General features: G+C 45.9%; 1 protein-coding gene across 1 annotated transcript in view; it reads left to right on the top strand.

Moving 5' to 3' along the window:
• Sag (S-antigen visual arrestin) overlaps positions 1-17,073 on the top strand; it is a 40,316-nt gene that overhangs the window by 18,537 nt on the left and 4,706 nt on the right. Inside the window, exons 7-12 of the mRNA XM_027396085.2 lie at positions 775-910; positions 2,117-2,201; positions 6,875-6,947; positions 10,243-10,380; positions 12,654-12,731; positions 14,637-14,660. Coding sequence (XP_027251886.1) covers positions 775-910; positions 2,117-2,201; positions 6,875-6,947; positions 10,243-10,380; positions 12,654-12,731; positions 14,637-14,660 — 534 coding nt within the window. The remainder of the gene's footprint in view (positions 1-774; positions 911-2,116; positions 2,202-6,874; positions 6,948-10,242; positions 10,381-12,653; positions 12,732-14,636; positions 14,661-17,073) is intronic.

The raw sequence follows: 17,073 nt of genomic DNA on the forward strand, positions 1-17,073 counted from the left end.
ACGATACGTACACTATGATGTCTATGATTCTAACACTTTTAAACGTGTAACTCCATAACACTAAGTATATTCACAATGTTTTGCCATCATCAGAATCTAAATCAAAGCTTTTGTGTCATCCCAAACAGAGTCTCTGTTACCAATAAGCATTCCTCCTACCAACCAGGTGCTCCATTTTCTTTTATATTTTTTTGAGCATTTCCTACACATATGCAGTGAAATATGATGATATACACCCCCTCTTCCTTCCTCCCCTCTCACTGCCCCCCATACTGCAGCACCTCCCCCTCCTAACTTTGTGTCTCCTTTTGACTTGATAACTCACTCTCACTCCTAAGTCTCCATCCATCCCGTCCCTTCCCACTTCTGCTCCCACTCGGCATCCATATCTCACAGTGCTGTGTGTTTTGCCATGGATCTGACCCATCACATTGTACAGACCAGGCGAGCACGCTACTCCCGGGCTCTGTGCTTTTGATACTTATGACAGTGACAGTGTGCCACAGCTGTATGGCGCTCTAAAGCCTGGTCACATAAGGCATCTGAAGCCATGATACCCGCTCTCCTGAGAGGAGGCTAAGCTGAGTCTCTGACAGGATGAAGGGGATCCTTGAGGGCTTCGCTGGTTCAGCATTCAGTTCCTGGAATCCATTCAATCCTGGAAGAGAAATTAGAGTAGCACCCACCCCCATTCTCCCATGTCCCTTGGAAGGTCACTTTGAAGCTGGGTGGGGGTGGGGTACCAACCAGGAACCTTGGACCTTTTCTCCTCAGGAGCTCTGTGCGGTTGCTGATCCGGAAAGTGCAGCATGCCCCTCCGGAGATGGGTCCCCAGCCCTGCGCTGAGGCATCCTGGCAGTTCTTCATGTCTGACAAGCCTCTGAACCTCTCAGTCTCCCTCAGCAAAGAGGTAATCCACATCCCCATGGACATCCAGACCACAGCCTCCTCACTGTGTGGACGCATCCCAAATCACCTTGTTTCTTCCATAGTGGAAGCATAGATGTTTGCAAATTGCCAGCTTGTTTCCATTACTTTGGAGATAGTCACCATGAGCCATCATGGCTTACTATTGTACTTGTTGGCTATCGCAATAGACTGGGGACTGTCGAGATTGTAAGCATACTTCCCCTCCCATCCACCTTGGCCATTTTCCGCGCCTGTCTCTCAGACAGTGTTGCTCACTGTACTACTTCAAATTGCTCACTTCCTTAGAAAATTGAGATTTCATAGAAAACTCACAGGGCAGCCATGTCAAGAGTGATGACATCAACGAGGAGAGTCATGGTAGTAGAAGGTGAAGAGCATGTACGCACGTGCCTACCCAGGGCTGGATAACACAGGGTGTTGCTGGGTAAAGCTCCTTCAGTCAGCTTTCCTAGTGTCTTTTTTTCATTTCACACATCCCAACCCCAAACAATAAAGTCAAGGCGGGAATTTCAAAGAGCTGGTTGTATCACACCCACAGTCAAGAACAGAGAGAAATGAATACATGCATGCATGCTCACTGGCTTGCTCACGTTCAACTTGTTCCCTCCACTCTTTTTTTTTTTTTTCCCCAGACAGGGTTTCTCTGTGTAGCTTTGGAGCCTATCCTGGAACTCACTCTGGAGACCAGGCTGGCCTCGAACTCACAGAGATCCGCCAGCCTCTGCCTCCCGAGTGCTGGGATTAAAGGCATGAGCCACCAACGCCCGGCTATGTTCCCTCCACTCTTAATACAGTTCAGGACCCCCTGCCTAGAGAGTGGCTGCCCACAGTGGGGCTGGCTCAGCCCATATCAACTAACAATCAGGACAGTTCTCCACAGACCCACCCAATGTAGACAATCCTTCATCAAGATTCTGTCCCCTCAGGTGGGCTAGGTTGTATCAAGTTGACAAAGCTGACCATCACACCCCTCAACGTCCTTGGCCTTCTGCAAGAAAGGGGCTGAACATGTCCATACCCATCTCTAGAGGAAATGTTGTTATCATTTTAGCATCTCTAATACTGGGGGTGTTCGGCCTTATTTATCAAAAAGAGATTAAAAACATCTTGGTCTAGAGAGCCCTCCAATCAGATCCCACCCCACTGCACCCCATTCTTCTCTTCTGATGTCTCTCTCACTTTTCAGATTTATTTCCATGGGGAACCCATCCCTGTGACTGTGACAGTGACCAACAACACAGAGAAGACTGTGAAGAAGATTAAAGTATTAGGTAGGACCTTCTAGAATTCCTCAACCTCACGCTATTTCTTAGGGGCCACACTGACCTGATAAGTCTCCACCTTGGGTCTGCCTACTGTTGTTGTTTTCATTGACAGCAGGACCTTAGAGAGAGGAGGGCCTTAAAAGTCTGTGGACATATCTCAGTTGGTAGCACATGCAGGAAACCCTAGGTTCCATGACAGCACCACAAAAACCAGCACTTGGGAGGTAGAGACAGGAAGATCAGAAGGTCAGGGTTGTCCTTGGTTATGTCTATATTGAGGCAAGCCTTGGTGACATACCTAGATATGCCTGTGTTGATCCCCTACCTCAAAACAAGGCTTGCATTCACCATCATGGTCTCTTAGGCTGCCTTTTGTCTTGGTACTGTCTCTCCTCTCCTATAGATGGCCTTTCCATTTTCCCGTGGTCATGCCTTCCCAGAGACACCTCTCTGAGCCAGGCCTCACTTGGGAAGTCTAGGGAGAAGCTTCTCTTTTTGTTTTTGTTTGTTAGTTTATTTATTTAAGGTGTTAGGTGTTTTGCCTGTGTGTGTATGTACCATATGCATGCAGTGCCTGTGGAGGCCAGAAGAGGGCATCAGATCCCCTGGCTGTTTGAATTTTGGGACTTGAACCTGGATCCTTTGGAAGAGCAGCCAGTGTTCTTAACCGCTGAGCCATTTCTCCAGCCCCATTTCCCTTTTTGGACAAGTGATAATTTTTATTGATAAATACAGCAAGTGTATTGAGCAAGGAATTAGATTTGAAAACACTGGGTTTAATTTGTGGGCTCCTGGTGTATCACCCTTGAATCCCAGTTGGAACCCACAGTAGTGGCTCCTCACCTACCTTCCCAGGCCTATAGGCACGAAGTAGAGGTCCCACATAGAAGTGTTTCATGAATAGTGAAGGGTGATGTCTCACCTTGAATGACCAACTAGTGAGGATCAATGCTGTTATGTACTGCAGTGGAATGCCCCCCCCTTACTAGTCTTGCATATTAGTTCCTCAGCTCAAAGCCCATTCAAGTACAGGTCTGGGAGCATCGTGGCACATACCTGTAATCCCAACACTCAGGAGACTCAGACAGGAGAATTAGGAGTTTGAGGTCAGTCTGGATGACATACCTAGTATTTGTCTCAAAACAGCAGCAAAATGTGTAGGTCTTTTGAAGGCAAAACAAACAAACAAACAAACAAAACACAATGGATTGACTTGGAAGGGTAAATCCAGACTTCAACTTGCAACTAATACGTTTGATGGCCACAATAAGGTAGATTTATATGTCAGAGTAATGTTAGCCATCCCAGGTTACCCAGGACAAATTTTATGGGAACTTTAATGTTAAAATAGGCATTCTAGCTAGGCTTAGCTACCAAGAGGGTCAGGAGTTCAAGGCCAGCCACAGCTACATGCAGAGGCCAGCCTAGATTATATGAAGTCCCATTTAAAAAACAAAAACAAAAACCTAGAGATATTGCTAGTTTGTAGCGTGCTTGCTGGGTATAGCCAAGGCCCTGGATTTAATCTCCAGTGTACACACACACACACACACACACACACACACACACACACACACACACACACCACACACCCAGTTTGAATGTGCCCACTGAAAACTCTTGTGTTTGAAACTTGATCCTCACGTTCATATGTTAATGATATTTGCAGGTGAGACTTTGGGAAGTAGCTAGGGTCAAATGAGGTTATGAGGAAGGACCTGTAATGACATTAGTGGCTTTGTAAGAAGTAAAGAGACTTAAATTAGCACAGATGACCTGCCCCCACTATTTGAGGTCTCCTGCTGTTATGATCAAACAGGAAGGCCCTTATCAGATGGCAGCACCACTTGGGATTCCAGAGCCAGGGGCTAATTAATCCTCCATTCTTATAGGTAATCTTGGCTATGGTATTCAGCTATAGCAACAGAGAGTGGGCTGACACATTCCTCTTTCCCTGTATGTCCATCAAAGATGAAGTTCAGATTGTGTGCACGTATATTAGAGACTCTGTGTTTTTTCTTATTGCCAATATGAATATTAATTTAGCCTTGTTTTATGTTGGTTTAGTTCTCTGTAGGACTGAATTATTCAGCATATTGTATGTAGTGGCAATACCTTTGGTCTGTGTGGTAGAGTCTATCTGTCCATTCAGGCTGCTGTTGCAAAAATAGCATAAATTAGGTGGCTCACACACACTGAGATGTGGGCCTCAAATGTCTGATCCTCCTGCCCCTGCCTCCCCAGCACTGGTATTTGCAGGGATGTCCCACTCTATCCAGCTAAAAACAAGTAGTTATTTCTGGCAGTTCTGGAGGCTGGGAAGTTCAAGGTCAAGGTGACGGTAGATTGGTCGGTCTGATGAGGACTTTATCCTGTAACAAGTTCTTGAAACCTTCTTTTGAAGGCCACTCATCCTGTTCATGAGTACACCAGCCCCACGACCACGTCACTTCCCCACAAAGCCCTCCTCTTAATAATGGATGCCTCCTTGGGCTAGTGAGATGAGCTGGTAAAAGTGTTTGTTTCTCAGCGTGATGATGTGAGTTTGATCTCTGGAACCCACGTGGTGGAAGGAGAAACCTGACTCTCCCACAAGTTGTCCTCTGACCCCCAGACAAGGGCCTTGACATGTACACAGCTCCTTCTAATTGTGCAAATGTAAGAAATAATGTCACCTTGGGGTTATAATTCCAATTTGAAAGAACAGAAGCAAACTTTCAGAAGTAACAGCAAAATCAATAATGTATCATTAGAATACTTGTATTTAAAATTGTTTCCCAGCAAAGTGCGATGGTGCATGCTTGTAATGTGTGCACTTGGGAGCCTGAGGCAGTATTGTGAGCTTTAGACCTGCCTTTGGTACACAGTACAACCTGTTTCAAAATAAAAATAGTTCTCAATGTTTATTGAATACTGATAGCAAAACTAATCACCTTGAAAGAAACTGGTGGATTTTCTGAGACAAAATGTTAATAGCTTTCTATAAATTAGGTACATGATAGGTGCTTTAAATTGTTTCAGCTAGGTGGTAGTGGTACTTGCCTTTAATCCCAGCACTCAGCTTCAGAGGCAGGTGTGGATCTCTGTGAGTTCAAGACCAGCCTGGTCTACAGAACAAGCTCCAGGACAGCCAGGGCTACACAGAGAAACACTGTCTTGAAAAGCCAAAATAATTTTTTCTTTTAATCCTCAAGCTTGATTTTAAGACATTAAAAAGCATCTCTAAAAATGTTTACATTTTCCAGGTATGCCTTGCATACACCTTTAATCCTAGTAGCTTGGGAGTCAGAGGCAGGCAGATCTCTGAGTTTGACGACAGCCTGGTCTACAGAGCAAGTTCCAGGATAGCCAGCGCTACACAGAGAGACACTGTCTCTAAAAACCAAAGCGACAACATTTTTTTTTTAAATTTTGTTTTTCTTGTTGCAACAGGATCTCATATAGCTCAGGTTGCAGCTGAGATTGTCCCTGAACTCCTGATCCTCTGTCTTGCCCTTCCAAGTCTCTTGGGCATGAGCTACCAGTCTCAGCTTCATTATTACTGTGTTGTTTTCTGAGACAGGGCCTTTCTTGTCTATCTTGCTATGTGGACTAGGCTAGCCTCAAGCTAGCAGCATCCCTTTTGTCTCTGCCTTATGAGTGCTAGGGTTTATAGGTGTTCACCATCATGTGTGTGCATGCATATACATGCATGGAGAGGACAATCTCAAGTCTGGTTCCTCAGGTACACTTATTTGGGGGACAAGATTTCTTACTGGCCTAGAGCTCACCAAGTAAACTAGGCTAGCTGGTCAGCAAGCCCTAGGGATTCATTCACCTGTGCCTGCCTCCCAAGTGCTGGGATATGAGTCTACTGGAGATTGAGTGCAGATCTTTGTGCTTGCAAGGCACAAGGCCATCTTCCCAGCCCATTTTTGTTTGATATTTATTTGTGTGTGTGTGTGTGTGTGTGTGTGTGTATGTGTGTGTGTGTATGTGTATGCCACATCATATGTGTGGAGATCAGAGAACAACCTGTGTGAGTCAGTTCTCTCCTTCCATCATGTGGGTTCTAGGAATTGAACTCAAGACATCAGGCTTACTGACATCTCCCCAGTGCCAACCTGTCTTTTACTTTTCAGACCTATCCTATGTAATCATCCTCCTCTTTTTCCTGGTGGGGAAAACTGAGGCTTAGAGGAACTAAAGAATTTCCCCCACAGAGATTTGAACCTAAGTAGTCAGGCTGCAGAGCCATCCTCCCTGTCCACCGTATCACACTGTGTATGGGTCATGTGTTGCTTCTGGCAGGTTTCCAGAAAGCTTAGGGACCGGGAAGACAGTACTCCTTCTGTAAGGTGGAGGATGAAGGGAAGGGGCTGGGTTTGTAGGTGAGTACCCTGAGTTCTGGGATGCTGAAGACATCATGCCTTTGGAAAGGACACCCAATACAAATCATGGGCTCCCAGGAGAGGAGGGTACTCCTGCCAGCCGCATCTGAGAGCCTGGTGTTTGGTGGGAATTGACTCAGAGCATGTCAGTCACTAGTGTACAGAGATGGCCTGAAACCAGACCTTGAAAATTTGCACTCTTTAAGCTGGGGGCTGGGAAGGCCAGAACTGGATTTAAATGGTCCCATGTGTCTCCTAGAAGGCACGAGGGGCTGCACTGTTCACCCCACTCCTGTCTTCCATTTGCAGTGGAGCAAGTAGCCAATGTGGTTCTCTACTCAAGTGATTATTACGTCAAGCCTGTGGCTGCAGAGGAAACTCAGTAAGTAGCGGTTGCCTTTCCACTTCCTGGGCGGCCAGCCCACTTTGTTAACTTCCTCTTCTGAAGAGGGAACTAGAATGCCCCTCCAGGCCCCCAGCCTTTGCTTTCTTCCCCTTTTCTCACATCAAGGGCTACAAAGCAAGTCAGCATCTAAGCTATGTGTTTACTTCGCCCCTGGGGCCCGTCTGGTAGGCTGAGAGATCAGGCTTCATAAACAAGGGATCAGAGGGGAGAAATTTTAGGAGAAACATCACTATGGGAGCAGCAGGGACTCAGTGTATCTTTGGAATGTGTTGACAGGGATTGGGGGCTCTACCTGTACCCAGAAGATAACTAAATGAGCTATCAGCCCCAGGCTAGGGCTGAATATATATATATATTCACCAGGGTGATAGGAAGGTTGGTGTGGAAGGGAGGGGTAGGTAGTAAGGAAAGAAAACACACTGAGATCATATTATATATTAAAATCCTTTAACCCCAGCACTTGGGAGGCAGAGGCAGGCGGATCAATGTGAGTTTGAGGACAGCCTGGTCTACAAAGTGAGTTCCAGGACAGCCAGGGTTACATAGAAAAACCCTGTTTCAGAAAACCAAATGCATGCATGCATACATACATACATATTATATATATATATGGTTTAATAAAAATATTTTAAGAATTGAGGAAGGAGATGGCTCAGTAGTTAAGAGCACATACTGCTCTTATAGAGGACCTACATTTGTTATCAGCACCCATGTTCAGTGGCTCACAAAGGCCTGTAACCTCAGCTCCAGGAAATCTGATACACCTGACTTCTGTAGGTACCTACACACACACACACACACACACACACACACACACACACACGTACACACAGTAAATAAAATAAATATTTTAAAAAGATATTTTAATATAAGCTGAAGTATGAAGGTCAAGAGAAAAAGTGTTGCATAGCTTAGAAAACACAAAAACACCTAAGAGCATGGGCCTGGGCTTCTCAAGAGAATTGCAGAAAGTGAGACCTGTCCAAGTGTGGGTAGGAGTTTCTAAAAGCCATTGATGACTATATCTTTTGATGATCTCATCAGCTTGAAAATCTTGTAGCAATGACAACTGGGCTTGAAAACTGGGTCCATTCTGAGCTCTTTGCATATGGCTTTCTTCCTACAGTGAACGCAAAACACACACACAGAATCCCTCGATAGGTTCTAAGTGCCGACATGAGAGGCCTGCTGGGTGTTCTGCTTTGTGCTAGGAGGTCAGGTTCTTAGTACACAGGCTGGGTAGAGGCTTGGATATGCATCTCCACTTTGTCTAGCTAGCATGTTCTGTACCGAAAACATCACCAGGGTGATAGGAAGGTTGGTGTGGAAGGGAGGGGTTGGTAGTAAGGAAAGAAAACACACTGAGATCATATTATATATTAAAATCCTTTAACCCCAGCACTTGGGAGGCAGAGGCAGGCGGATCAATGTGAGTTTGAGGACAGCCTGGTCTCCAAAGTGAGTTCCAGGACAGCCAGGGTTACATAGAAAAACCCTGTTTCAGAAAACCAAATGCATGCATGCATGCATACATACAATAAAAATCCAACTTCATAGTAAGCTACTACTCAAAACAAAGACATCCTTGCATTTTAGTGTAGTATACGTTGTTAAGAAAAAGATTTCCTTATGCCAGGCTGGGTCTGTTCCACATTTAGTTCAAGGAGTGGGGAGTCTTGGCCTGACCTTTAGGCAGATGCTCCATAACTGTGGGACTCATTGTCCTGACAGATATATATCCCATTTCCTGTTTCTCATTCAAAACTTTGGACCTAACGATCCTCAGGAAAGTGAAAACCATTCTGATATTTCCCTGAGGGCAGGAGGAGTCTAGGATAATGTTAGCTTTGGATCACATTAGCTCTTTCATTGTTGGGGCAAAATACCAGAGGAAACAGACTGTCAGAGGGAATACCTGCTTCCATCCACAGTCTGTGTCTGTCACAGCAGGGTGGGCATGGCAGAACAGAAATAGAGAGAATGCAGCACTCTCTCCTTCCTTTTTGATGCCAGCCAGGCTTCTAGGCCATGAGATGGTGGCATTTGTATTCAGGGCAGTCTTCCCCTCTGGGTTAATCTTCTCTGGAAATGTTCTTTAGGCACATCAGAGTTGTGCTTTTCAAATCTCCTAGGCACTTCTTAAGAAAATCCTGTTAAGACTATTGCTCACACTGGTCTCAACATAGAGGCCACTCAGAAGGCTGTAGCACCCAAACCACTCTTCCAGACACACCCAGTCCCTGGGATTCTGGTGGGCCGGCTTCCTCAAACCAGGTCAAACCTGACTTCAAAGATGTTGCTGCTGATGCAGTCTGGGATCCTAATGGCCTGGGCACAGCTGTGGGCCTGGCATAGTCCTTCAGCAAATTCTACAACAATAAAAGCTATCATCCTAGCCCGGAGGTCCCTTCTGTGACAATCAAGCTGGAGAGAGTCCACCATGACCCAGGTGGGAGGATATAGCCACCCCCTAGCTCAAGCAAAATGTTGCAAAGGGCTTCCTGTACTCACCAGAGACAAGAGAACCCAGAGTTGCTTTAGACTCCTCGTGGGGGAGCAAACAGGGAAGTGGGATGTCCTTCCCGTGGGATGTCTGGGAACTCATTCAGGAAGTGGTCCTGATGCTGGCCTCCAGCCAATGTTTGCAGGCCACACCCTGCCTTCTGCCCTCAGCCCAGGCCTGGTGCTTAGTATGTGTGCTGCAGAGGGAATATCAGGCCCACATACCATTTTGGGACCCTAGGAATGATGTGTCCCCAACTGAGTCCCAGAATTGTCCCTTATACAGGGTTCCTTCCATCTACATAGGGAAACCCACAGGCCTCTGAAGCAGCCCTAGTAACAAAAGAGGTGTGCTGCTTTGAACAAAACAGAGTGATCCACCATCAGTCATGCACAGACTGTCCTTTTATGGACAGTTTTTGACTACAGTGGTCCTGTCTGAGCTTTTTTGCTGACATTGACCCAAAGATTCTTCTGTCTACTGTGGGATTCAGGAAGTCTCCAGAGGAGACTGGCTGGAGTCTTGGACCTTTAGGCTAGTTGGTCTTGTTTTGTTTTTCCTTTTCTTTTTCTTTCTTTCTTTCTTTTTTTTCTCTTGAGACAGGCTCTCTGTCTATCCTGGAGCTCACTAGGTAGACCAGGATGGCTCACAGAGATTCCCTTTACCTTGTAAGTGGGCTTTGACCCTGCAAATGCTTATGGCAGATAGGATCTTGAGGTGTTGATGGTGGCTGTGACAGCCATAAATTCTCTATCATTCTTCCTCAAGAGAAAAAGTGCAGCCAAACAGTACTTTGACCAAGACTCTGATGCTGGTACCCCTGCTGGCCAACAACAGAGAGAGAAGAGGCATTGCGCTGGATGGGAGGATCAAACATGAGGACACAAACCTGGCCTCCAGCACCATGTGAGTCCCGTTGGGTGTGTGAATGGGCCATCAGTGCAGGCTGGTACTGGGCTGCCCCACAGGTCACAGATGGATACATCAGCCTTACACCAACCACAGTGCCATTGCCTGCTCTCTGGGTAGCCATGGCCAAGTTCCTTGAGCTCTCTGAGAACCTCAGTTTTCCTGTCTGTAAAGTGGGAGTAATCACAGTTTCAATGTCACATGCTAGTGATGAAGACTAATTGGGACAGTGTATGTAAAGTGTGGTGTCTGACACTCAGAGTGTTCCAGAAATGTCAGTTACATCCAAAAGAATTGCAGCCCATGTGGTACCCTGAACACGTAAACTGAGTTACCACATTTGGCTGTTTTCATTCATTCTCCATCTGGAAAGATTGGAAGACATACTGGCTACTGGTAGGCACCAGATTTTCATGAAAAGAAGAGCTGACTTGCTTACTCTCTCTTGGAGAACCACTAGCTAGATTTGGGCAAAAGATCTAGGGGGGAAAAACACTCCATAGTGAATTTTGCTGCTAGCTGCCCTCTGCGCTTGATTTGCTGGGAGGTGTGAGGTAGGAACCGAGATCTAGGCTTGAGACCATTTACTTTCCTCTCCCATAGGGAGCTGGGGGCTCCCTCCTGGCCCTACTAGGCCCCTTAGAGGTAATTCCAGAAGAAAGAGGAAGTGTCCTGACCCATATGGACCTATAGCTCATATTCTGTGAGGCCAGTAGTGGAGACAGGGCATATTTGCCAGAATGAAGGTGGGAATCAAGGGATTTTCTGAGGATAATTTGCCAGCTGTCTATGTTAGATTCTAAAGTGTGTTCATGAAATTCCAGGGAAAGAAAATTGATGCCCTAGATCAATTTAAGGGAGCAATGATCCGATGCCAACGACACACACTTCTGCAAAGTCAGTTTTACAGCGTATGACATGGTTTACAAACGCTCATACCTCTCCACACCTTTGTGAAGAAGCTTCCCTTTTATATAGTAGGCAGGTATCCCTCAGTAGAAACAGGGTGAGAAATTCATGGAGGGTCCCTGGTTGAGTTAATTGTCAAGCAAGTCCACTCGACACTGGCACTCCCACTCAGAAAAATGATGGTGAGGGCCCTTGCAGTCCCAGGCATGTCCTGTTCCCCATGTTTGGGCCTTCATAAAGGCACAGGTTTATGAGTCAATGGCAGCAAGAGTGTGGTATCAGCCTGTGCCTCTGTCCTTCCACCAGATGGTGGTGCTCTTTGGGGAGTGTCGTGGTCCTAGAGCACATGATCCAGGAGCAGGCCTCTGGGGCTGGACACAGTTCTCCCTGCCTGGCCTGGCCCCAGATCCCAGGACTGCCAACATAACTTCCCTCTGCTTCCTGCCTTCAGGGTCCTCCCTTGAGATTTTGTTGTGGTTCATAGTAGCTTAGCTAGATTTCAGGGTTATTTTTCATCTCATAATTCCTGTTGTCAGACATAATAGGATACTTAAGTCTTCCACATTGGGTCATAGGAGATAATAAACTGTGACAAAATGCCCAGTGGGGATCTTGATTGAAGGTAGGAATTTCACACATGATCATAGGTCACCCTTCACTCTCTCTGGTCACATCCCACACTCCTTGCTCATCCACTTCAGTGAGCTTTCCCTCGGTGTCAGGTGCCATGCTGGCTGCTGGACACACAGAGATTTTGGATGCAATCTGGAACAGTCATGATCCTGTGATCAAGGTATAGGAGAGTGTTCCCTGTGTCTTTCTCGTGAGCAGAACACAGGAGAAGGGGGCCCAGTGCTACCAGGCTGTGTCCTGGAAGGGTTTACAGCTGGAGGTATTGGGGTGCAGGAGAAGAGGAGAAGAGCCTTCTGGGCAGGTTTGGAGTTAGCAAGGTTGGTGTCTAGAGGCTTTAGGGCATAGTTGGTAGGATGTGTCAATGGCACCTCACAGATTGCTTGCTGAAACTGGATTCTTGATGGACAGAACCCTCAGTCTTCAGGGAAGGATTCAGCAACTATGGAATGGTGGGGACAAGGCAGGGAGAGGGAGGAAACAGGAGAATGAAATAGGTCAGAGGCTGAGCCTTGAGAAGGAGGACAGATGCTGTGCCCTAGGTGAACACCATAGGGAAAGATGCAGAAAACCCACTCCCCAGTACCACAAGTGGATAAAGACATGTGGCCCATTTATGGAATTCTCCAGTTCCAAGACAACATTTTCAGAATGGTGGCCCTGGCAGAAGAGGGATGGGTCCCACACTGGCTCTGCTCTCATAATCCCTCTCCGTCTTTTTGATTGGGTAGCATCAAGGAGGGCATCGACCGGACTGTCATGGGCATCCTGGTGTCATACCATATCAAGGTGAAGCTCACAGTGTCAGGGTAAGTGTTGGGTTCTCCATCTCTGGCCTCTTCCTCTCCTGAGGCAGATAGATGGCAAAGGAAGCCCGAGAGAGGTGCCTGCTATGCCTACATAGAGTCTGGCGTGGTTCCATTTGTCAGCCTCTGCAGTTTTGTTGGAGGCGATGTGTACTGAAAAGCAAACTGAAACACATGCACTGTCTGTGCCGCTGAGCAGAAGTGGGTGTGCATCTGCACACACAGGAAGCTGACAGGAAGCAATGACAGGCAGACCCTTTTGCAAAATTGCCTTGCTCGGTTAAAAAAAAAAAAAAGGAATAATGTCAGTTTAACTTTCAAATTTCTGGAAGACTTGCAGCTGCCTAATGAACTCTCTGTAAATCTTCCTTTATTTGGGTTCAGTGTGTGGCATGAGCCACCTTGGGAGGCTGGGGCAGGATTAAGACCATGGCCAGCCTATGACACATAGTGAGATTCTGGTTTTGTTTTTGTTTTATAAATCAGGGCTGGAGGTGCAGCTCAGTTAGCAGAGTGTTGCCTGATAGGCATAAAGCCCTACCTTTGCTCTAAACCACCAAATAAACTGGGCATGGTTTCATATGGCTCTAATTCAGCATTGCAAGATAGAGACAGAAAGTTCAGAAGTTCAAGGTCATCCTTGGCCATCTAGTCATTTTAAGGACAGCCTGGGGTACTGTTTTGTTTAAAAACAAAACAAAATAAAAACAAAAATTCAAGTAGAGCATGTTGGTGTATGCCTGTAATCCCACCACTTGGGAAACAGAAGAAGGAAGATTGCTGTAAATCCAGGTACATCAAGGACTACAAATAAATAAATAAATAAATGTTTATTTATATCTTAGACTTTCCTGTCCCTAAGGGGGTTCCTTCCTTCCATTCCATAACATGTAATCACATAATAAAGAGTCACCTTTTCATATAAAAGTACTGCTTTTGAGAGTGCTAAAGAAATGATTTCCTTTTAAGGACTTTTTATTTTTATTTTATGTGTATGGGTACTCTGCCTACACATGTGTAAATGAACATGTGGTGGGACACACCTTCAGTCCCAGCACTTGGGAGGCAGAGGCAGGTGGGTATCTATAAGTTCAAGACCAACCTTATCTACATATATGTTCCAGACCATCCAGGGATGTGGATAAAGACCATCCTTGTCTTAAAAACAAAACAAAAAAGGGGTAGCCAGTGCTTTTAACCATCTTTCAGCCATAAAAGACAGTTTCCTATTTTTTTGTGAAATCAATATGCTTACTCTCATCAGAAGGAAAGGACTTGAGTTCTTATTTTCCTGTAATATTCCACTGCCAAAGGTGCTGGCCTTTTCCCTGATGGGCTTTTGTCATCCTGGTCATGCATCCCCACCCCCCACCCCCACCTTTTTTTTTTCTAGACAGGGTTTCTCTCTGTAGCTTTGGAGCCTGTCCTAGAACTCACTCTGTAGACCAGGCTGGCCTCGAACTCACAGGGATCCTCCTGTCTTTGCCTCCTGAGTGCTGGGATTAAAGGCGTGCGCCACCACCACCCCCTCCCCCTTTTTGAGAGTGGTTCTCACTATATAACCTAGAGTAAGGGTCTCACTTGCAGTCCATGTTCTCTGCCTCTTGGGAGGACTGTGGCCTCAGGTGTACTTGACTACCACAGGATGGATGAGAATTTCTGGTCCTGTGGCGTATTTTTGATTCAATGTGAGTCCACTTTTAAGTCACCCTTTGGAGAAAAAGGAGAAACCCTCAGCAGGTTGCAATGAAGCTGAGAGTTGGGAGTCTTGGAATCTGCTAGGGACACTCCTAGAGCCATGCCTACTAAGCTGGATGGGGGCCAGTCCTGCCTTTGAACCCCGAGGACCTGAGGTCTCAATACCTCTGGGGACTTACTGTGGCTGTTTGCTTTGTGTTTTTTCTTCAGCTTTCTCGGAGAGCTCACGTCTAGGTAAGCCTCGTTGTCTTCCTTCTCTACTCAGCTCCCTGAAAGCTGAGGAAATGGAGCCTATGGCTGAACAGAAACCAGTAAAAACTAGTTTCTGGGCAGTCATGCTCAAAGATGCTGTAAATGATGCGTGCTGACTCGTATGTGTTGTGAGAGATGCCACCAGCAGCCGAGAGGCTGGAGACCACGTGGGCAAGGAAACACACACACACACACACACGCACGCACGCACGCACGCACGCACGCACGCACACACACACACACACACACACACACACAGAGCCCTCAGAAAACCAACATATTCCATCCAGCTGTTATTTGTGTATGTGAGATGGGTACAGGCCACATAGGATAAGTTTTACTGTTTTCATCATTTTTAAACATAGACAGTAGAATTAAATACATTTACAGTGTCATACATCAATCACCACTATGTAGGTTTTTTTTTTTTTCTACTTTTAACATCTGTAAAAGAAACCTAATGCTTGTTAAGCAATCACTCCTTTTCCCTCCCCACAGACCCTGCGGACCCCTGGTTGCTTTCCATCTCTATAGATTCACCTCTGGTGGGGCTGGAGATGTGGCTCAGTTGGCAAAGCATTTGCCTAGCATGATAGGGTTCAATTCCCAAAACAGCATAAAACTGAGAATGGTGTTACATACCTGTAATCTCAGCATGGAGAAGTAGAGACATGGTTGTCCTCATCTATATAGGGATTTCTAGGCCAGCCTGGGCTCCATGAGACCCTGTCTCAAAAAAAAAAAAAATTATATGTGGCCTTTGCGGTTGGCTTCTTTTACTTAATGTTTTCAAGATTAATTGTGTTGTAGCATCTACTATAGTGCATTCCTTTTCATGCCTGGGTAATATTCCATTGTGTAGATTATAACACATTTTGTTTATGTTTTTTGTTGGTGGTATTGATGTAAAGGTATAGCTCAAACCTCAAAGAGAATGAGAGAGTGTTTGCTCTGGTTCTCAGTATGAGTGATGCTGAATTGGAAACACAGATTGGAGTTTCCAGATATCATATTCTAACATGGTGACAGTTTTATGAAGTTTTTTTTTTTTTAGTAGTAAAAGAACAAAGAAAATCATAAATCAAGGTATTTAAAAAAATACATCAGTTGGGCAGGTTGTAGTGATGTGGGAAACCCTCTGCTACAGACCTCAGGTGCTATCCTGGTGGCACTCTTAGATTTGGGACTGGTGGAAGATGGGGGTCTATTTACACATCCCCCCCCAAAGGATTTTACCTGCTAATCACAGGAGGCCAGATCAAACACAAGGCTAGGCACTGAATGACTGCTAAGAGCTAAGGTAGACCATGATAAATTTGTCTTCAGAGCTGCACTACTACTACTCCCCACAGCCACGGGATTTCTAACTAGTCATTCAGCCTTACAGAGTTTTTAACAAAGATATGTCTCCCCCTACCCCACTCCCTGGAAACTTCACTTCCCAGAGGACTTGAATTGTCTCTACCTTTTGGCAAAGGTGAATGGTGATGCACATCTTTGGAACCATGCACAAAGAACCAACAAGTTTTATCTGAGACAAGCATTCACCGGACATAGTTTTTTGTCTCAGCTCTTATCTATTTCCATCGCCTGGGCTAGGGGCAGACTGACTGATTAGAATCTCTGTGATTTGGAGAGTTGGAATGTTGCAGGCCTGGAGCTGAATCATACCTGGCTATCTTTTGCCCTTAATAGCCATTTACTGCCCACCTCTGTGTTGGACTTGACATGTCATCCAGACCTGGTCTGCACCTGGGTCGCTGTAAGCAGGTTGGTGGTAGGCTGCAGGGGTCCTGGGATGCCAGTGTTTTCTCATCCCCTCTCTCCACTTTCGTTCCTAATATTTCTCTTTCGCTCTGACACCTTTCCCTTCTTCTCCTGTACATTCTAATGGGCCCCAAAGCATTTCAGTATTAGAGATGCGATGGACCCTGCTTCTTTCTTTTGCCCACTCTTGTACCAGCCTCACAGAGATTTTTTTAACATATTATGATTAGGAGGGACTAAGGGATTTATTTTGAGCCTTGAGGAGAAATGTGAGAGAGTAAAGAATGAGCTACGGCAGAGGTTGGGTTAATTGTTTTCATTTTTACCTCCAGAATGATGTCCTGAAGTATGGTCTAGCTGTGCAGACCTTTGTGTCCGATAGCCATGCTTCTCCATAACACCCATCCATATTGTATAATGGGGATCTAGACCTTTCAAATTGCTCCAAGATCTTGTTATGTGAGTCAAGAGGCCATGCCACATCGCCTCAAGTGGCACAATGGATGGCACAGTTTGTGTGGGCATAAAAAAGGCGGTGCCATGTAGCGATTTGAGTCTCTTTATTCAAGAAGACACCAGGGCAAAACACAGGCCAGAGCTAGGTTATAGAACCCAGCAAGCGCGGCCA

The sequence above is a fragment of the Cricetulus griseus genome, chromosome 2 (assembly GCF_003668045.3).
Source record: "Cricetulus griseus strain 17A/GY chromosome 2, alternate assembly CriGri-PICRH-1.0, whole genome shotgun sequence".
NCBI classification, from domain to species: domain Eukaryota; kingdom Metazoa; phylum Chordata; class Mammalia; order Rodentia; family Cricetidae; genus Cricetulus; species Cricetulus griseus.